Source organism: Triturus cristatus, chromosome 3_2, assembly GCF_964204655.1.
Source record: "Triturus cristatus chromosome 3_2, aTriCri1.1, whole genome shotgun sequence".
In the NCBI taxonomy this organism is placed as follows: Eukaryota; Metazoa; Chordata; class Amphibia; order Caudata; family Salamandridae; genus Triturus; species Triturus cristatus.
The window spans coordinates 701,521,172-701,544,051 of NC_140584.1; the positions used below are offsets into that span (position 1 = coordinate 701,521,172).

General features: G+C 43.7%; 1 protein-coding gene across 9 annotated transcripts in view; it reads right to left on the reverse strand.

Moving 5' to 3' along the window:
• The window catches only part of SLC39A10 (solute carrier family 39 member 10), a 449,258-nt gene that overhangs the window by 350,079 nt on the left and 76,299 nt on the right, over window positions 1-22,880 (reverse strand). For all 9 annotated transcript variants that reach the window (XM_085648771.1, XM_085648766.1, XM_085648773.1 and 6 more), the window contains one exon: window positions 15,571-16,586. In XM_085648771.1, coding sequence (XP_085504897.1) covers window positions 15,571-16,586 — 1,016 coding nt within the window. The remainder of the gene's footprint in view (window positions 1-15,570; window positions 16,587-22,880) is intronic.

Consider the following 22,880-nt stretch of genomic DNA (forward strand, 5'->3'; position numbering starts at 1 on the left):
ATCGTAGTATGTTATATTTATCAGAGAAATAGAATTATACAGAGAAATTCTTCTTTCTCATGGCTGAAAAAGTTGTTTTTCTACAATAAACAGCCAAGACAGCCTTTTGGTCATGTCAAGGTTTTGGAAGCTCTTGGCTGGCCTCCAGGTATTAACTGGCCTTCTTCATGTACTCAGCCATACGAGAACGCAGGCCAAGGACATAGTCTACAATATCCTGTTAAGGAAGTTTGAGAGGTTGCTTTAAACCTTCCTTCACCAGACACAGTGGACCCCTAACTGGATGTCCAAACAGAAACTGAAATGGGCTATAGCCAACCCCTTCTGAGGAACCAATCTGTATGAAAAGAGAAGGCAGGGTAGTAAGACATCCCATTTTTCCCTAACCTTTTCCGGGAGTCCCATGATCATACCCTTTTGGGTCTTGTTGAACTTTTCAACAAGCCCACTGCACAGTGGATGGTAGGGTGTGGTAAACTTATAGTTCACTCCACACTCTTTCCACATGACAATAAAATAACTAGACAAAGTGTATACCTCTGTCTGTTAAAATCATTTTAGGGAAGCCCACTCAACAATTCCAAGGAGGGCCCTGACTAATACAGGAGCTGTAGTGGTTTTAAGGGAAATGGTCTCTGGGTACCTAGTGGTATGGTCCACCACCACTAGTATATAACTATATCTAGATGCAGTTGGAGGGTTCGAGCGCCCAGAAATGCCAATCCCTAACCTCTTAAAGAAAACCCCTACCACTGGAAGTGGGATTAAGGGGGCCTTTGTTGTGCCACCTGACTTACCACTGGCTTTGCAAGTGGCACAGGAGCGACAAAACTCCTTTGTGTCTTCAGAGTTATGGGGACAGTAAAAGTAAGGGACAAGCCCAAGTCTTGCTTTGCCCTAAGTGTCCTGCCAGAGGAATATCATGTGCCAGGGAGAGGAGAAAATCTCTAAACTTCTGAGCTATTACCAACCTCCTGGCATCAGGCTTGGGGGTTCTACCCTCAGAGTACAAGAGTATATCTTCTCAATATACCCTATGGGACCCACTGGTCTTCCTTGCTTCCTCAGTAGTGGTTAGCTGTCTGTGGGGGTTCAAGAGAGGGACAGGACTGCAGCTCCAAACTCAAATCTGCCCTGGACGGGCTCCCTGCCCCCCAAGTACTCGACCTGGTCAGGCCCAAGCGCCTCTGGAAAGTTCCTTCATAGGAGCCAAGATCATCTCCCTCAGGAGACTGATCTTCACTGGGAGATTGAGTGTAGGGCAATTCCTTCCCCTTCATGCTCCTTCTCTTGGGAACCACCTGGTCGATTTTTTGAGGATCCAGGGCTTTTTCGGTGGTGAGCTGTTTGGCCTGAGCCCTGGTGACAGCAAAAACACTGGCAGAGATGCCCATCATCTCTGCAAGAGTCCTGAACTCAACTTCTGACCAGGCTGAAGCTTCTAGATATTTGCCCAACAATCTACAGGTAGGTCTGGAGATAGCACAACCCTCTTAGGTCGAGTTACCTCTCCCCAGCTGAGGTTCACAACTACCAAGGAATGGTCAGTCTAGACATTGCTAGCGTTGGTTACTTGGTACATGTGACCAAGTATGATCTGCTCAGCAGACACTAGTTTCTCAGTCACCATAGTGACACTGGCCCCTGTGTCCATCTAGGCCATTGCCTCTTTTCCATTTATAAAAGTCTGTTGTCTGTGCTTGCCCAGGTTAGTGGGACTGACTACTAAGGTGGCAAGATCTATGCCACCATCACAGACTAAAACAGCCTGACGAAGTCAGAACCCATCTCGGAACCCAAGGTTAACCCCTTGGTTGCTGTACTACCACTTCTACTTGTGCAAGGGGGAGCAGGTGCCTTCGGGGCAGTGGTAGTAGTAGTCTCCTTGGCCTTTGGACAATCAGCATCCCTTGTCCAATGGGTCTTCACCTTTGCAAAGGTAGCACCAAGGTTTCTTTTTGCCTTTCTTGGAATTTTGAGACTCACGTCTGACAGTTATTAAGGATGTGCTCCCTCATGATCAAACTGTACAATCCCTCATAGTCCTGTACCTTGCTTCCATAAAGCCAGACTTCCCGAGCCTTAATAGCACTGCCTACGAAATCTACCCAATCCTGGGTCTGTGCTTTCTGGGTGTCTCTGAACTTAATCCTATACTGTTCAGTGGTAAAGAAAAATCCATCTATGAGATCACTCTTCAGTAATGAGTAATTGTCTGCATTGTCTTCTCTAACAGAGAGGAGCTTATCTCTACCTTTGTTAGCAAAGGAGAGCCACAGGATAGCTGCCCAGTCTTGAGGGACCCTCTAAACTTTACAGGCCCTCTCTAAAGCAGTGGTCCATTTATGGATATCATGCCTCTCCTGGTAAGGTGGAACTATCCTGCTCAGGTTCCTATTATCAAAAGAAATGTATCTGATTCTATGAACACTGTCGCTGCCACCATCGGACTCCAGTCCCAATTTCTTCCTAGCCTTCTGGACTTCTAGGGACTCTTTGTCAAGGGCCAACTGATCTTTCCTGAGCCTAAGCCTTGCTTTCTCAAGTTTGAGCAGTTGGTATTCCCTGTCCAAAGAGTTTTCCCTCTTATTAGATAAGAAGATCCCTATTTAATGTCCTGAAGCATTGGATTCTCGAGAGGAGGATCTAGACCTCCTTGGTCTACTCTGGACCCTCCCAGGAAGAACAAAGGATGTCTCCTCTGTTCCATCTGCACTGCGCCCTGAGGGGTCAAAATTTGGCAGGTTGGAAAAGTTGGAGTCTTCCTGCCATACTCAGAATTGAGATCATCAGGAAGTGTTCCTGGTACTCCCTTTTCAGGAGTATCCCCACCCCCATTTTCCTGTTCTTCTCCCCTCAAGGATATCATTCTGATACAGCAGCTCTAAGAGCAGCTTAATGGTGGGGCTGCCACCTGTCTTTATCTTTGGAAGACTACACAGGGTCCTTAGTCCCTGGAACTTTAGACCACTGTACTTAGCAGTCTAGGATACAGTACTAGTGTAGTGTGGTGTTGCACCTACCCCACTTAGTAGAAACTAAACCCTCTGAGGTTGGTGAAATAATGTGCTAGACCCTTAACTACCCAACCCTAAGTTCAGTAAAACTTACTTATTCTAAGCTGTATTATATGTACCTAGTATTGGTGATGGGTTTTCAATTAATTCACATCAAGATTATCTGGTAAAACAATGCAGGCTTAAATCCCAACCGCTGCACACCAATGTTAAAAGCTGGCTTTGTATATGGTGTACACTTATGTAAGTGGGCACATCCAGACAATCCTTTTGGTGATTTTAGAGGTCTTAGACAACCTTACAAAGCTAAGTGGTAGTTCTGGAGAGCAGCTTTCGTCCAGTAGGAGTGTAAAGCAGCTTGTTTTATCAAAACACAATCTTATTGATAAAGATTAAGTGAGAAAAAAAACACACAATATATTTATATAAATATGTATTTATTATAGAATACTCACTAACACACACAGGTATCTCCTAGCCAGAGATACACACAATGCACATAATGCACACAATACTTTTCAATAGAAACAGGTAAATAGTACGTAGTAAACATTGGTCACCAGGGAGAGATCAAACCATATACTAAAATTGTGGTATGCGAACCAGGACTCAAGTCAAGAATATACCCAGAAGACTTCGAAGTGCCAGGGACCCAAAAATTACCCAAGGTAAGTAACCAGGAGCCCAACGGAGGGCGTGTGCTGAGTGGGAACACGACCGCGGGATCAATGCAAGTCAATGGGTAAGTCGCTGTTGCAATTTTAAAGAAGGACCCTTCCTAGTGGACTCTGAAAAAACCCTGTGGAAGACAGAAGGTTGGAGAGCCACCCAACCGTGGTAACCTTAGGAACCAGGATACCTGCCCCAGGGGAGTCAGGGGCATAGGTGTGAAATGGTGTCGGAAACGCCGTCAAACCCAATGGAGGAATTCAGGAAGATGCCGCTGCTGGAGAAGGAGAAAGTGTCCGATGGAACCCAAAGGTGGATTCAAGTCGAGAAGTACCCGAAAGCAGAGGGGACAGAGTCCATGTCACTTGGAAGTGACCAGGAGGCACAAAAGACGAACACCCACCGATGTCAGGTGCTGCAAGACAGTTGACCGTGACCTTGGAGCAGCAGCTTGGAGGACAAGGCGACGCTGTGGAACACCAGGAGCCACTCACAAGCTGTCCCACGTCGGTTGTCAAGAGTTGAGGGGTCGGTGTCTGTCGGGAGCACCAACAAGCCTTGGCAACCGCAACTAACGTGGAAAGCGAAGAAGGTGCAATGTCGGGACAAGCAAGGTCCAGGTGACTCACCACAAGTCAGGGCAGGCCCTGAGCAATCAGGGGAGGCCAAAGAGTTCAAAGATGACCCTCAAGAGGACCCACAGGCCAAAGGCATTGGAGTCGCGAAAGGACCTCGAGCAGCTTACCAAAGAAGCAGGCCCACGATGCAAGTGTTGCAGTGAGGCTGGAGATCTTGGTCACTGGAGATGCTTGAGGTTGGGGCTACTTGGAGCCCGAAGATCTTGGTGGAAGGAAGCAAACAAGCCTTTGCAACTGCAAGTTGAAGTGGTGCACAGGGGTTCGGTTTCTGTGGCTCCAAAGTGGGATATTGGCCTTAAACTTGGTGAGAGGACAGATCAGGCCCTGAGGGATGTGAAGAACCGCCACCTGTGTTGCTGAGCCTTTCGGAGTCTGTGGGAGCCCAGTATCAGCAGACCAGTCAGCTCAGTTGCGGTGCCTGCAGCCTTGCCTCGCAGGGAAAAATCGGAGCTCAAAACAAGTGGCTAAGTCTGATGGTAGAAATGTTTGCAAGATGACGATGCCAAAAGTATCCAGTGGCAAGGGACCGTCTTGGGTTATTGAGTATTGCATAAATACTTTACACATTGCCTCCAAGTTAAGTCTAACTGCTTTTTTGTCAAGTAGCCAGAGTACTCAGCACAGGTTTATTTAGTGACTTTGTGGTTCACCCCGACAATTACACTTGCCATGTGGAACGCTAATTAATAGAAGAGGCCCTGACTTTGACGCTCTGGATGAAGGTATGCCCACCAAGATCAATTGCTCATAGTGAACGGAGAACAAGCTTGCTACAACATCTAGGAATACTGGACTGAAGGGCAAATAGTTGGTACACATCTCTTTCAAGTAAGCAACCACAATATTACTAGCAACAAAAAAAACACAGAAATGTCAAACTCGATTAAGACTTTTGCAGCAGTCATTGAGCTTGTTCCTATGGAGTATCACATCTATGTAAATACAGCTTTTCCAGAGTACTGCTCCTTGGCCTTAGTGAATGGCCTGGGTGATCAGTCACTTCTCAACATATTAAGTTGAAATACTGCAGCACTGGTACAAAGGTTAGACAATAATGACTAGCATAATTTCAATCAGAAACCCAACTTCTGTATCTTTCAGGAAACCCCAGCAAAAGAGCCAATACATAAGTCCAATTACACATCATATATCATATTGCCACTTAGTGAATCGAGAGGTATGCCATAGAATCTATTACCAATATAGGTGTATATCTCCCTCAATTACAAGGTTAGAAAATTAATCAGTAACCATCATGATCTTCAACAATTATCACAAATTTTTAAGTCAGATAAGAAACTGAAGATACATAGGGCCCGATTATGATGGCGGTCCCACCGACATCCAGCATGGCGGTCTGACCGCCGCATTATGATGTGGTCGGTCGGACCGCAGCGCCGGATGCTTCCGACAGGTTCATTGAGCCCATCGGGGCATCGGTCGGATGGATATCCCTACAATGAAGGCAGTGCATGTGCAGGCACCGCAATAAAGATTACTATGTCCCTTTTCGACAGCCTTTTCAGGGCAGTCCAACCGCCATGGAAAGGCTGTCGAAAAAAGGACTTTTGGGGCCCCTAGCCCTGTCCCCCCTGGGCCTCCGCTGTGTGGCCCGAGAGGCACCTGCGGTATCTCCACAAACATCCATGCACCGTATGGTGACTGGCACACGCTGCATGGATGTTTGAAAAATGCTCTCTACCATTGCGGCTTGTGCAGTGGCCCTTTTTCTGTGCCACTGCTCAACCCGCAATGATAAACAGCATTTTACGACCGCCTCCACAGCGGTCGCATCGTAATTGGGCTGTCGGACCGCCGACTCCTTGTCGGATGGTCCCATGCCCGAAAGGATGGCGGTCGGACGCTCGTCCGACCACCTTCGTAATGAGACCCTAAATGTCAATAACAGAGGCAATGATAACCAGACTGCCTGACTGACTTTGGCCTGTCTCAACATCATGCTCCACAGAGCTGGCAGCCACAAAAGAGCCAGGAAGAATTATGTCAGAATTGTGGTCAGGGTCTTGAATTTTATTTCTGAACCCTGTGATGATTACACAGTAATCTGCGTAGAAGACGACAAAGCTTGGGGTATTCCACCTTTGACAGGAACCAAAATTAAAAAAGTGTTCTTATATGAGCACTCAACTAGCCTCACTCACACTTACCCATAGTCTTACGAGCCTGTAATGGGGGGTCCTTGTGTGGCTCTCCTACACATTATATATACAATAAAGGCTCCAGTAAGAATATATTCGACTATATTATGCTTGATCTGTCAAGCTAGAGTACTATGAGGGATCACGACCCTTTAACTCTCTCATTGAATAAAGTGGTTTTTCTGCCTGTACCACCCCAAACCAATAACATTAATAACAGATGTTTCAACAAACTGTAGAAACATATAAAGGATATACAATGAATCTGAACACATTTTTGCTCTTGACGGACAAATTTGGTAATTCTATCCAGGAATCAGGTTACATTACAAAGACAGAGCCCTACCCGTTTGTCATGCCACATAACCGTGTGGCAGAGGGCTTGGCACTGTCTAACCAAGTTGCTCCCAAATAAACATCTACTCATATGCCTCCCAACTGGTTTGACAAAAAATGAAAATGATTAAAGGCGGAACTACTGTTAGCGATTAAATAGAACGACATGGAGGGAATTTGGAGTAAGAGGCACCGTTCTAAAATCATTCTGACCCGACTAAATAAGGGGAAATTCTTCATAAATTTGAGTAATACCATCCTAAAGCGAGCCCCCATTCCGCCCACTTGTCTGTGGTGGCAGCACAGTTTCTGCATCAAGCCAACAAAAACAATACTGCTAGATCTCTCCCTAGAAGTCTTCTGGCGAACATTAAAAAAATCCTTGCAAATGTCATTCATCAAAGAATAGAAAACTGGGCTGTGAATAGTAAGATCTTATCACATTGTCAGGCTGGATTCCAGAAGAAAACCAATTCGCTCAACCAGGTACTTCGATTCCCTCTACTTCTGTAAAACTATTCAGTATTAAGGAAGCTCTTTGTGTTTTTTATTTAAACCTTCACTCTGCCTTTGATACTATCCCAAGGAACCCCTTATGAATATATCCTAGTGGCCCCAGGGTATCCAGGTGAGACTGCTCATTCTGCGGATTGGACTTCACTAAAGAAATACAGCCATTGTATGTTGGGGCCCAGCAAGTAAAACTACAGCCCGCTTTTCTATTGAAATTGGTGTGTGTCAGGGTTATTGTTCCTTTGACCCCTCTACTTTTCTCTTTAAACTTAAATGATGCCCCAAAAGCATCTTGAGCAGGTCTAATGATCACCTAGAATTGGAGGTTTACAAATTCCACCTTAATATTTGCAGGCAACGCCTTAATAAGTTTCTAAGACACCTGGGAGTCTACAGAACTAACTACACATTTGGCGAGTTCTGTATAAACAAATGGGCTAATCATCAACAAGCCTAAAACTAAACTAATGACACCTCTGTAGCAGGAGAGACCAGGTTCCTGCTCTTGTCCCTCGAAAGCGTAAGACTGCTCCTGTGCTCTGGGTGAGACGATTGCTACTTCTGTGTATATTCTTTTCCAGATTGTATTGTGTCTTATCTCAGTTCTATGGTAAGTGAATTCTTTCACTTGATATATGCCAAAGGAGTCCTATTTAAATTTGTTATTTTACCCCTTTAGGGGGCAGAACATCATTACAGGTTATTTGTAATTTTAACAAGTGCATGCTGGGAGGAAACGTATATGAAACAGTAGTTTAAAGCTAGTCGCTGTTGTAACAATATTACTGGTGGTCCTTAGTCTCCTTTCCTTCATATGACCCTATGGTCAACAGTCTCTACTTACATGTGCCTTTGGCCCTATGTCTTTGGTATGAAAGGACAGTAGGGATAGGCCTCTGGAAACAAAGAACGAGGGAGGGTGCAAGCAGACTGACAACGGGCCTCGTCAAACAGATCATAAGTAACACTTAAGCAAATTAGGTGTTTGAGCAAGTGCTTCTGTTCAATACTTTCAGTTAGGTAGGATCACGCAAGAGCGCCCACGAACCACTATCCAAATCAAAATTTTAAAACTATACGAATTCAACCACACGGGTGAAATATCTGCATTTTCTAACGAACTCGGTGAGGGCAACGTTAGACAATTTATTTTCAGTTATTTAGGATTAAGAATTTATACACACAAATTATTGACCTTAAGTGCACCAAAAAAAAATCATACACAGGCAAAATTATTTAAATAAGGATCTGTCATGGCTAATGTGGCTACTCCTGGATTTGGTACCACCCAGATGCGCGAGCACCATACGCTAAACCACAGATGGACTTGGAAGACCCAACCCCACTCAGTTCGCTGCTGCCAGTTGGGATGAAACGCGACCCTCACGACATCCAAACACTATACACTGCATGTTGGGCATGGTTGCGGTTACTTAGGTACACAAGGGGACGACATTATATTCCTCAGCATAACCAATACTCAGTAATCAATGGCTCCTGCCTACACTGGAAATGATAAAGCGCACCCAACAGAAACTGGGCATGCATACTATTGGTGATCTGTTCCCTAATAGACATGTGTTCTCCTGCACAGAAGACTCATGATTTTTAAGTGCCTCTTTCATGGACCACTTTATCCTGGTTCGTCTGTAGGGAGCGCGGAGGGACGCCATGCCCACTTACCCCACTGAACCTAAGAAATTTACACCACTCACATCTATCATTGAGGCCCATAGTGGAAAACACATTATGTCCCACCTGTATAAAACTTGCTTAGCGCTCATGCCGCAACGCGATGCCAGGGTGCGGGGTGCCTGGGAAGCTGACCTGGGACATCCCCTCCCTCACTAAACTTGGAAAAGCTGTTGTGCGCAAACAAAGCTAACGTCATGTTAATGTTAATGTTAATGTTATATGATATTTGTTAAGCGCTCGTACGCCCGGAGGCTTCATGGCGCTGTAGGAAGGAACAGGCGTGGCCATCGGTTGGTGGAGAAAAGGCAGCTTAGTGATGCGCCTGGGAGAAGAGCCAGGTCTTCAGAGAGTGTCTGAAGCTGAGGATGTTGTCACTAAGTTTCAGATGAAGAGGGAGAGAGTTCCAGAAGGCAGCTGCAAGATGGTCAAAGCAGCTGCCTCCGAGACGCTTCTTCTTATACGAGGGGATAGTCAGAAGGGCTTTATGAGCAGACCGGAGGTTGCGGGAGGGGCTGTATTTTTTAAATAGGTCTCTGATGAAAATGGGGCCAATGTCGTGTAAAGACTTGAAGAGGATACACCCAGCTTTGAAGGCCACGCGTTGCTCAACCGGGAGCCAATGCAGCTGTTTCAAGCCAGATCTGACTGATTGCCTTCTAGGGATGTTCAAGAGAAGTCTGGCTGCCTGGTTTTGAACCAGCTGGAGGCGTTTTAGCTCTCCAGTTTGGAGCCCGAGGTAAAGACTATTGGAAAAGTCCAATCTGGACAAAACAGATATAAATCGGTCTACTTTAAGATCTTGAGAAGGGCCTATGTTACGCCACAGCAGATGGTTCGCCTAGGCAGCGAAAGATTTGTGCATTGCCCCAAATGCAATCTACACGCGGCTACATTTGCGCACATGATATGGACATGTACCACAATAGCTTTGTACTGACAGGACCTATTCAGGGAAGTGCAACTGATGACTGTTAAACTTGGTACACTTCCCCACTAGTTGTCTTATTGGGGTATGTGGGTGAGATTCCCAAGAACATGCACAGATTCGTAGCAATGGCAATGTTTTTGGCAAAACGGGGCTGGGGCGGCAAACAAAAACCCATGGCAAACAGTTGGATTAAGAGTATGATATACTACGACACAACAAGTGAATTATTTGTTGAGTTACAGCCCCCTACATCTTGCCCTAAGAATATATGGCAGCCCTTGAGGGACTACCTATGACAACAAGGAGTACTCACCACATAGCACAGCCAGGAGCACATAGTTATGCGGCAGGATACACAATCACACCTAACCAATACATCTATGCTGCAACATCACATTGAGCAATGAGGGAGGTATTCTAAACTGGGAAATGCTACCATGGGTTGTGTATGCAACAGGGATGTTAAGTGGCTAGTTGGTACACGTTGTATATAGACGATGTAAACTTTAGATTGTCATATATGCCAAAGTAATATACGTATAATAATGCAATGCCTGCTATGTAACTGTGATTTAAATGGTTTAAATTAAAATTTTAAAAAAAATTATATATATCATGCTCCAAGTTGCCCAAAGGTCGGGGATGCACTCAGGCGACAATTAACATCCTGCCCTCCATTACACTTGGACTGCCTTGCCGACGCAGGCAATATGCCTATGACTCTTTTGAAAGCGCCTATCAGGAGGCAAGAGACAGATCACAAGCCTATCAGGAGGCAAGAGACAGATCACGACAGCCTATCAGAAGGCTTGATTTAAATAAATGCGTGATGTACAGCAGCAAACTTTGTGCCGAAAGCCTATGAAGAAGGAACACATTTCCGAAACGCGTCGGCAAGGCAGTCCAAGTGTAATGGAGGGCAGGATGTTAATTGTCGCCTGAGTGCATCCCCGACCTTTGGGCAACTTGGAGCATGATATTTAACGGCAGCCTACGCCGTGGGGAGTGCACCATCGCAATCACAGCGAGCACGGACGCCGTGAGGCCACAACACCGAGGATTGTTACTCTCCTTGCTTTGGAGTCCATTGGAAGACAAATAAAGTTTTAGAGATGCTGCAAAAAGGAAAATACATTTCCCAGCAGGCAATATGCCTATGACTCTTTTGAAAGCGCCTTTCAGGAGGCAAGAGACAGATCACGAGCCTATCAGGAGGCAAGAGACAGATCACGACAGCCTATCAGAAGGCTTGATTTAAATAAAAGCGTGATGTGCAGCAGCAAACTTTGTGCCGAAAGCCTATGAAGAAGGAACACATTTCCGAAACGCGTCGGCAAGGCAGTCCAAGCGTAATGGAGGGCAGGATGTTAATTGTCGCCTGAGTGCATCCCCGGACTTTGGCCAACTTGGAGCAGGATATATATATGTCATGTGATCAAGGCCTGAGTGGGGGCTGAAACGCGTCATGTCGGACTGGTTCAGAGAAATTTAAATAAAATCACCGTGATTGGCACCGAAGTCTGGGTCCGTTCTTCGTCTTTCTAATCAAGGCAGCATCTTAGACGAATTTACATTCATATATAGATATATATATATATATATCTCCTCCGTTTGCTCAGGTATGCCTACCGCCTCCAAAACAGGGGGCGCGTCGACGAACGGACCTCCCGAGCACGGTCCGGTAACATTCAGCAAAACTTCCTACCAAGTAGGAAAGTCGACGCCATGTCTTGTGCTCCAATATTTCCTTTATTAGGTCAGCTTAAAACGTTTTGCTTGTCCCGCAAGCTTGTTCACCAACATCTCACATAAAGTTTTCCACCATTTTAAGTGCTTCGTGCATGCGTAGTGCGTATAGAACTACTAAATCATAAAGAGTAACAACAGACTCGTAGTTCCTAGTATGACAAGACTACTCATGAACTCAGAAACAATATATACATTTCATGTTAATACACTGGGTATGTCATTATCATTGAATTAAAACAATTCTGTAAAGAAATTATTTACAATAAAACTGTATAATACAGAATCAGAGGAACAGAATAGGCTAATATAAATATAAGCGCTATTCCTCAACGCGCGTGCTGCCCTAGTGGGCCTACTCTCCAAGTCCGGAATTGCTTTAGTAATTACAAACGAAATACTGACAACTCATGTTTATACTCAATTAAGCCCAAGTGGGCAATGACATAATTTTTGAGTTCCAAATTCATTCAATGCAGGCTACTATTGTAACCAAGTCTGTTGAACTATAGTGTGTACAAGTGCTGATAAAACCACAAAACTTTAAAGAAATTACAATTACAAACAATATGAAATTTAAAAAATACTGCACGGAGAGGGAGTTATTTTATAGGTGTGTGTGGAAATCTTCTTCTATATTAAGCCCTTCGGGGATTTTAGTATGGAGCCTAATGATGTAGTTAGATTCTAGTCTCCTCAATTTTTTGACCCGATCCCCACCTCTTTCACTCAATGGGACTGTATCAATTACAAAGTACTCAAGTCCTATGGTACTTCTGTTATGGAATTGATCAAAGTGTCTTGCCACGGAATAGGTTTTATCTCCGTTCTTTATGGCCTTTAAATGCTGTAAGACACGCTTGTGTACAGGAAGTATTGTACTACCGACATATCGTAACCCACACGGGCAACGGAGTACGTACACAGCGAATTCAGATTTACAAGAATAATGGCCCTTGATTTTGATTATATCTGGTGTTAAGTCTCCCACAAAGCTAAAGGTGTTCTTGCCATGGGCACATGCTTTACACTTAGCACATTTGATGAAGCCTTCTTTTCTGCTAAGCCAGCTCTGAATGGTTTTTACTTTTGTCATTGGAAGCATATTACTCACCAAAGATTGCTTAAGTGACTTGGCCTTTCTAAAAGTTATCAATGGCCTACGTCCCACAGATTTTTTAAGAATGGGATCGTTTGCAATGATATGCCAGTGTTTTTGCAAGATTTTTCTTAGATTGCCCTCTTGTGTATTGAAGCTAGTGATCAATCTACAACTGCTTTCACTCTCACTATCCGGTATCACCCGTTTGTTTTGGTGACTAAACAGAATCTCTTCTCTCGATTTTTTACGGGCCTTCCAGATTGCTGTATCTACCCATTCTTTGGGATAGCCTCTGGCTGCAAAACGAGCTTTCAGAATCATTAGTTCTGTGCTAAGATCTTCATTGTTACTACAATTCCTCATGGCTCTAAGGCATTCGCCATAAGGAATACTCCTCACTAAGTTGTTAGGATGAAAGCTCGTCGCATGTAATAGAGTATTTCCATCCGTAGCCTTGCGGTAGAGTTTCGTTTCAAGTTTATCACCTACAGTGTAAATAGTCACATCCAAAAAATTGACACTAGATGTGCTAAGTTCATTGGTCAATTTTAAGTTGAGATCATTATTTTGTAACCTATTAACAAAGTCACGCGCACTTTCCTGAGTGCCTTTCCATACAACAAAAAGGTCATCAATATACCGACTCCACAACACTACATTATCCTGCCATTCTTTGGAGAACCGAACTTGGACCACCTGCTCCTCCCACCAGCCCATATGCAAATTCGTATATATATATATATATATATATATATATATATATATATATATATATATATATATATATATATATATTCACTGAAAAAACCATAGGTTTCACACATGTTATAGTTAGCGGAAATTTTACTGATAAAAAAACAATGAAATTCCCCCGTTATAGTTAGTGCAGGCAACTATAACTCACGCGACCGCAATCCTCTGCTGATGCTAATACTGTATTTAGACACTTATTTGCCCATGTCTTCTTCCATAAATTTTTAGCTATACATATATTACAAATATTTTTTTTTCATAAAGACACATATGTCATCAGCAGAAGATTGCGGTCGCGTGAGTTATAGTTGCCTGCACTAACTATAACGGGGGAATTTCATTGGTTTTTTATCAGTAAAATTTCCGCTAACTATAACATGTGTGAAACCTATGGTTTTTTCAGTGAATTTGCAAGGTTTTTTAAATGCTAATTCCTAACTATAACGTGTGTGAAACCTATGGTTTTTTCAGTGAATTTGCAAGGTTTTTTAAATGCTAAGTTACTTTACGCCATTCGTGGCGTGCGCGCCCACTTAACGCAGTTCGTTCCGTGCGCGCACGGTGCGCTTCGCGCACCGCGCGCCCACTTTACGCAGTTAGTGCCGTGCACGCACGGTGGGCATGTGGTGCGCTACGTGCACCGCGTGCCCACGTTACGCTAGATGGGCCATGTACGAACGATGCGCTTCGCGCACCGTGCGCACATGGAGGACATAGGATGCGCTTCGTTGTGAAAGGTAATATTTTAATTTTTCACATCTGTGATATGCCATGCACAAATGGTGCCCGGCGGGCGCCATTTGCACATGGGGTGGGGAGAGTATGGATAATTTGTTAAAAAAAAAAAAAATTTACCGTACGCGTAATCGGCGAAATTATCGAAAAAATTAAAATTCCGTTTTTGGCCTTGGGGGATCTTTGGGGACTCCCCCAACATGGCTAGGTGCTTAGGAGCTGTCTAAACAGCCCCTTTACATGTTTTTGTCCTTTGTTTTTTAATCCCCACTCAGAGTGCGAGAGAGAAAATGGCGGCCGCCGCTTCCTGGTTTCGACCGATTCGAATGTTTACTAAGATCTAACAGCCAATCAGAATCGCGCTCGCGCACGTCACCGTACGCGTACGGTAAGCGCACCGTAAGCGCACCGTAAGCTGGCTCAGATATATATATTGATTTAAAGGCTATTTTCTCAGAATCTACTGAACAGATTTACACCAAACCTACAAAAGGCACTTCCTTGACCTGTAGACTACCTCTCTGCCAAATTTCAAGGAACTCTGTTCAGCCGTTCGGGCTGTAGCTGTGTCTAAAGGTCCTATGGAAAAATGCATGGGAAAAACGCGTTTTGGGACCCCCTTTTATCTCAGCCCCCGCTTGACGAATCCCCCCGAGACTTTCAGGGTAGGAGCGGAGCGTAGCGCCCCACCTATTTTGAAAATTTCGCGAGGATTCGTCGACCGGCGCCAAAGTTATTCAAAATAAAATGTTGCGGTTTTCCTATGGAAACAGGGTCCTAACTATAACTACCTACTGGCGACCGCCAGTAGGTAATATATATATATATATATGGATCAGTCATGGCAAACAGTGAGAATGCATTGTGGGCAGTAGCTGCACACCATGGCATCTTTTGGAACCACAAAATACATACATGTATAGGTGCGGAGTGACGATTGCTTTACTTTTGCTCTTAGAGAGGGAAAAGAGTAATTTCTTCATAGTGTGAAACAAGATCAACATAAAGTATCTCATCAGTTGCAGGAAGTTGGGTGTGGGACACCTTATTTATACACACATAAACTTACTAAACATTATCAATGAAGAACAGCTTGAAAGCAACCTACTTCACCAGAGAATCCGTTATAAAAAGCACATCTAAAGCTGGAGGGGACAAATTAAGTATAGGATAACTCTATATTTTTCTAAGTTAAGTTCTAAATTGTATTCCTTTTTGCATGAACTTGTTCTGAAGCAAAAAACTAAACATGTCAAATCTACATAGAAATGTCACTCACCTCTTCATGCTGGTGATCTCCTACGTGAGTCCTTTGATTAGATTCAGATAATATTTTGTGATTCTCAACACGAATCTGGTTGTGAGGCGCTTCTCGCTTGTGATTGCGATGCAGTCCGTTTCCATTAGCAGGAACATGCTCTTGAAGTCCCTGACTGGCATTTTCAAGGTTACTGAGATGGGAGCGTGAATGCACCTGATCCTGTTTAGAAACAGGATTGGGCTCACTTTGGTTTTGGTTAAGACCTAGCTGAGGCTCAATGTTAACTGTACTTGCACTATTTGTGTTGCCTTTCCGTTTATTCTTATGTTTCTTTTGCTTTCTTGTAGGTTGTTCCTGAGTTGTGTTGGTTTCTGTGAGAGATTCCTGGCTGCTGTCAACATGGTCGTCAATTGAGGAATTGCTATGAGAATGGGGAGTACTATTATGTTCATGATGTTGATGAGGAGGAGGACGACCAGCCTGAGTATGCTTGTTACCGAAGTTTAGAGAGTCAGTTTTTTCTCTCTGCAAGTCACAAGAAATGTTTTTACCAGGAGACTCAAAGTTAACCGTTTCATTTTCTACATTTGAATGGGAATGCAAATGGTCATGTGAGTGGGAATGTTTTCCTTCTTGAACATCCAAAACATCCAAGTGTGAAACATGATCGTGCCCAATATCCTCATGATTAATCTCAACCACTTTAACCTCGCCAAGGCCCAAGTTGGCCAAAAGGTTCTCCAGCCCGTTAAAGGATAATCTTCCATTGTCACCATAATGCTCAAAAAGTTTTTCAATGTAATACTTCTGCTCCTTTTCAGCTGCTGGTGCAGACCTCCGCATGTCACGGTCCGTTAATCCGCTTGGAATGTATGGCGCTTTCGATATTTGGTAATCATTATGGTTATCAGAGTGGCTCTCTTTAGTATTACGATTGCGTCCTTCATGGCAATGGCAGCAGTGACGAAAGGCAAACGTCAATATACAAATGATGCAGAATTTCGTATGAAAGTGTACCTTCATTTCTGTTTTTTCTGAAAAAGAAGCAGAATCCAAGAGGAAGGGGTTAAGGCTCAAACATAAAATGTGCCATTTATCTGTTATGCATTTGGCTAGTTTTCAATTTAAATTGGCACTTTCTCTCAACAGCACGAATAATTCAATGAACTAATGCTTACGTGCCAGAACCGGTAACAGCTACTCAAACTAATAAACACTCCATATAATTACTTATTTGTGTTGTCCATACAGCTTACAGAAATTGATTACTTTAAAATATAGTGAAACGGACTATAATTCTGTAAAACCCACCATGATCATTTTTTTAAAACAATTTGGAAATTCATCTAACCTAAACTTGTAAAAAAAAAGAATCGAAATATCACAGCAAATGTCCACTACCAACATGCAGAAAAAATAACAAACCCCACAGTCAAATTGTGTATGTAAATCACTAACTAGTACAAAAGCATCTAAAATTGGGCTTTCCTTACTTACCACAGCAAAGTGCACTGCGATCATTACACGATGCATGGAAAAGTCACTGGACATGCTTTCATACGCCAGCCTTATATATAAATATATATATAATAGAGCTATATTTATCTGAATGCACTCCTTGTTTTCCGAAACCAGGTGACTACAAAATGTTTCTACACTACAAGATATCAAAATACATATCTTGGAATGTGTACAATCACGCAAGGCAGTGCTGCTCAAAAGGATCAGAGTCCAAACAAGGGTAATTAATAAAACTATTGTGAGCGCCTGAACGTGTAGTCTGGTCTGACAACAAGCAGTAAATTATCTCGAAGACATTAGTCCTTGTTGTCGAGTGTTTGAGGACAGCACGTTTTTTTCTGCCTCAATTTCAGAGTCTTAAGAAATCGGCAACCGCCAGGAGACTATTTTCTAGATAGCACTTTCCAACAGCCGACCTTAAAACGAAGGGACGAGACAATTTTATCTATTAAAGGCACTCATATAACTCGGGAATGCTGCAGGTTATCTCGAAGATAAATATTCCTTGGCAAAAACTGGGATGGAGATAACATTCGTGCAGGACGACAAGGTGGGAAATGAACAATCTCTTCAAGTGAGGGTATTTTCTCTGGAGGGTAGCACACATGAATTATCTATGGGTACATGCTGTATTACTCGTAGCCGGACGGTTGAGGGGACACCGAGATCATATTGTCACTCATCATAGGTCACTGTAGCTTTCCCCTACGCCCCAACTCTCCCCAGTTCCAAACTGAAATTCAGAGAGGTGGACAACAAGCAGCTGTCAGTTTGACCATTATTTTCTATTACATGCCTTTATTCGACCCCTACACAAAGCAGCATGCCCTCTGGCTTACTTTTCCAGATAGACTGTTGTAAACTGATCATGCCTAGACCCAGATCCCTCTTCCTTTAGCAATCAATGTAATCTATGAATCCTATGAGCGTTCTTTACCCTACCCATTCACCCCACCAATGATTCGCAAGAACTAACAAATCTCCCCACCGCCATTAGCGAGGACATCGGCCTCCCTATGGTTCAACCACAAATAAATAAAGCGTGGTAATACATGTAAGAGTTTCTCTTGAGACTACAACACTAACCTTACAAACCAAAAATCTAAGAATTTAACTACTAACCTTTGGTTAATTAGTATGCTACTCAAAGAGTGCTTCAATGACTCTGGGTAGTAAGTACGTAAACATCCTATCCTAAAACACCTTCAGTCATTTAAGGCGCCTTCATGGCACCCAACCATTTCGGTCTCGATCGTGAAGGTCTGGTTAGTTTCTGAGCTCTATAGGTGTTTTACAGCTCGAATACTAAAGAAGCACGTTAACTTCTTCTGAAACAAAGAACTCAAACATATTCATGAAATACTAAACTAAATCTAATAAAGACTAATAGTCTTATGATAAGCTCTCGCCCTCAAATACATAATTGTGTCAGAAAGGCTCTGCACAAAGACCATTCACAGTGTGAATTTATTAGATTTTTATTTGGATCGTACATTTGACAACTATCTTGATATATAAAAGCAATAGTAGACAGTGCACCGTTTCAACTATAAAAATTCGAATTTATCAAACCCTTCCTACCCAACAAAGAACTAAAGCAAGAAGAGTTGTCATGGCTTTCTACAGACTAATATGGAACTGCTCTTCTCAATGGACTTTCTTCAAATAAACTAACTCTCTTAAAAAGTTTAACAGCCATGAATCACACCTATTTCTAACTCTAAGAAATGTGAAAATATCTCTCCGGTTTTTATATCACAACGTTAACCACTTGAAGTCAGATCCTTCCTCCATAACCTTATATTTTATTGCTCCCAGGTACTCCAGTGCTTACAGAGAGTATTGTGCTATAAAGTGCAATTATTAAAAAAAATCCCATTAAAATAATAAACTACCTTGGCATGTGCTTTCTCTTGTTTTGCCACAAGAATAAGGAACAACGTTCCTTTCCAGTGCTTAAAAACAGGCTGCATTAACACCAGCTTTTGAAATACAGCTTCAGAGACTAAAAATAACTAATAACTTATTCTCCTTAAGTCATCTGCCATTACTAAAATAATGCCCAATGAACCCATCTTTTCACTGTAACTTTTTTCTCCCTTCTACCCACCAATTCATCATGCAACTGAAAACTGAAACTCGCACCCAACAAGCCCTTTATTGATCCTTCCCTAAACCCCAAATTGGATTCATTCTCTCAGTGTAATGCACAGGCAGTAATGCATTTTTCTCCCAGGAACTTCCAATTTAACTCTATATTTACCCTCATCTGCCTACCCAACCAACCGGTGTACCCTTGGCACTCTTCTTCCTCAATGATCACTGTATTATGGAAATTGACAATTGTTTCCAACTTTTGCTCATTATCTATGCTACTGCACCTTCCCACTAAGACTGTAAAGGCTTTAATGCCAACTTAGACATTCATAGCACTCTATAAAAACTAAATTATAATAAGAATAACCGTTACCGCTACACCGGTATTCAAAAGCCTAGTTTTCACAACTAACCACCAAGCAAAACATTCCAGTGTGGAGCAAATCGTGGTCCGACAGGTTTCTATAAAAGATGGTTACTCACCAACTTAAAGAGCAGTTGGATAGACAAAACATTCTGGAACTTAACAATTGGGGTTTTGTTCTGTGCATGGCACATAGATGCCCATCTGCACAGACTACATTCTCTCTCAAGGTTGATCCTATGAGACCTCACACTAGTGGCTGAACCATGCCATGTTGCTTAGTAAGCAGCAATATTTTCTGGAGTTACATCAGGCTCTACTTAAATTGATTTGTCTCAGTTGTGTAATAAATCCTCACCTCTCCACTACAACCTTGGCATATACACAGATTGCCACAGTGGTGACAGTTATTACCCAATACATGTAATACCTGCGCATTGGCATCGGCATCAGTAGTAAGACCCATCCTTCATAGAAGATAGTCTACTACTGGCTCGGGTCATTAGAGATACCTTTGAATATACAAGTTTAACAAACTGCCTCTTGGATTGTTGAGAAATCCGGATAAGGGAAAGCCAGTTGTCACTAAATGCTGGAAAGACAATATATTTTCTTTGGGAGCAGTCTCAGCCTTGGCAAGAAACAGGATTCCATTTCAGTATCTTCTTTCAATCATCTCATTTTTATCCTTTTTTTTTTCTTTCTTTTTTCAATCAAGTGAGCCCAACTTGCTATTTTTTTTTAAAGAAAAACATAGCAAGGGACATAAAGAGTACTATTCATGATCCATTTGGCTCGTGTTGAAAAGGGTCACCCTCAATTACTTTGGGGACAAAATTCAGGCTTACTGTGGAAAAGAAATCTTTATTCCTCTGGAAAAATAAAGTCAGACTTCAAATGATATTACTTATCCCAGTCCCAGTATATGCCCAGTGATAATTCTATTCTATTAATTTCATTCATTTTTTATAGCCTCGCTCACACAGAACATGTTCAGCACAGGAACCATCAGGTCAAGATTTATTCAAACACGAACAAGTATAGCAGAGGTATGAATGTGTCTTCGTTGGAATTGGCCTGGTTTTTCCACACCAGAATTACTCATTGCTCAGTAGTTCCCCTTTCCAGACCATCCAAATTACACTTATGTCAGCAGTCCATAATAACACAAACAAGCATTTGCAATGCAATAGGCCTCGCATTTAAGCGAGTTTAAGATATTGGCATTGTAAATGACAATGCCTTTTTTTATGTTTTAAAAACCAAAACATAAATAAAAAGCATTGTGATTTACAATGCCAATAGATCAAATGTGCATAAATGCGAGACCTATTGCATTGCAAATGCTTGTGTTATTGTTTTTGTGCAGGAAGGTGCCTCTTCCTGCACAGAAATAATCTCCCCACAACGGTGCCTGTGTGGCACATGGCAGCCGATTGTGCGCCAGCACAGGGATGCGTCATAGTGTTGTAAATATGGCATATCCCTGTGTTTTGAAAGTGCCGTAGCATGGCCCAGCCAAAGGGCTTGCGGTGTCGCGCTGCTGCACTTTCTTGTAAATAAGGCCCCCAGTGACTATATATGTTATATCCCAGCTAAGTGAACGACCTGCTACGGTTCTATATTAGTAAAAGTTGGGAGGGATGTAGAGTGCTGCCCTGCCGCTACCCTATAATGTTACACACATGCAGCCTGAGGGCATGGCCCAAAAGCATAAATACAGGCAGGGTGATCGCTCGTAGTCACTCGGCGATACCCAGTGTGTTTGCTGCCTGTTTACTTGTATACATACTGCTCCTTACCCCCAGGGGCCTGTCCTCCAGCCAGAAAACCGCACAGCTATCTTCCTTCCTGGGAGTCGCAGGGTTGTAAGAGGCCCTGCCAGCACTAACTGCCACCTACAGCTACCTGAAGCAGCACAACCGTGTCAGCAACGTCTCTTGCAGACAGTTCTCTGCAAACTGACACCCTCTCTCTTTAAAGCACAGCAGGAAAATTATTATGTTGCAAAGGTTGGCCCACTGACTTCAACACAGCAGGCGCGGTGTCATGGCCTTGTGTCCCTCGCTGGCCCCCCCCTCAATGACCCCTTGCACACCCAAAGGCTTTCTTCTCCCAGAATCCTTTACAACTGCCTAAAGGAGAGGATGTGGTTTCACAGCTAGACCTGCTGACTTTGGAACTGGAAAACCAAGGTTCGAGCCTCCGGGTCGACTCCACATCTTGTGATTCTGGGCAAATCACTTAATCTCCCTGTGCCGACCAAATAAATAATAATGAACATGTCCTTGTGTAACGTAATTGGTGCTCATGTAAAGCGCTCCAATACCTTCCGGTCGAGTTCGCGCTATGAAAATCTGCAACAAAAAAAAAGAAGCAAGGGGTCCTGCCCAGTCCTGGTTCTACAGTCATAGGGTATGTGTTTAGCTTTGCGCTCGTTAACTATGCGAGTGCATGGGAGTGGCCCTGGCCCTAATCACCTGACAAAGCAAACCTTTCACAACACCATGAAAGGTATTTGTTAATTGAAGGGGAGCGGTTGTCCGACAATATTTAGAACGCACTATCCAGTTCAAGCGTTTGCTCAGAGGCTGCTCTATTCACCGTCGGACACTGGCTTTTCATCGTTTCAGGGCTGCGTGAGACATGGCATCCTGCTCCAAGCGCGTGTCAGCGTACAATAACAACTCTTGTCTTTGTGTGAGTAAGCTGAGACGCAGAGTACATTTGCACACATTAAACCGTAGCAGTGAACCAAAAATGTCTGGTACCGCTACTGCTGGAAGAGCCAGGACTTGAGGAGTCTTCTGAAGGCGAGTAGGTCTTGGGTCTGTCGTAGGTGGGTTGGGAGGGTGTTCCAGGTTTTGGCGGCGAGGTAAGAGAAGGATCTGCCGCCGGCGGTCGTACGTTGGATGCGGGGGACATCTGCGAGGGCGAGGTTGGCGGAGCGGAGCTGGCGGGTGGGGGTGTAGAAGCTGAGTCTGCTGTTCAGGTAGGCTGGTCCGGCGTTGTGGAGTGCTTTGTGTGCGTGGGTGAGGAGCTTGTAGGTGATCCTCTTGTCAATGGGGAGCCAGTGGAGGTCTCTCAGGACGGGGGTGATGTGGCTGCAGCGGGGGGTGTTGACGATCAGTCGGGCCGAGGCATTTTGGATGCGTTGTAGCCGCCATTGGTGTTTGGCTGGGATTCCTGCGTAGAGTGCGTTGCAGTAGCCCAGTCTGCTGCTGACGAGGGCCTGTGTCACTGTTCTTCTTGTTTCGGTCAGGATCCATTTGTAGATCCGGTGGAGCATGCGTAGAGTGTTGTAGCAGAAGGAGGAGACGGCGTTGACTTGCTTGGACATGGAGAG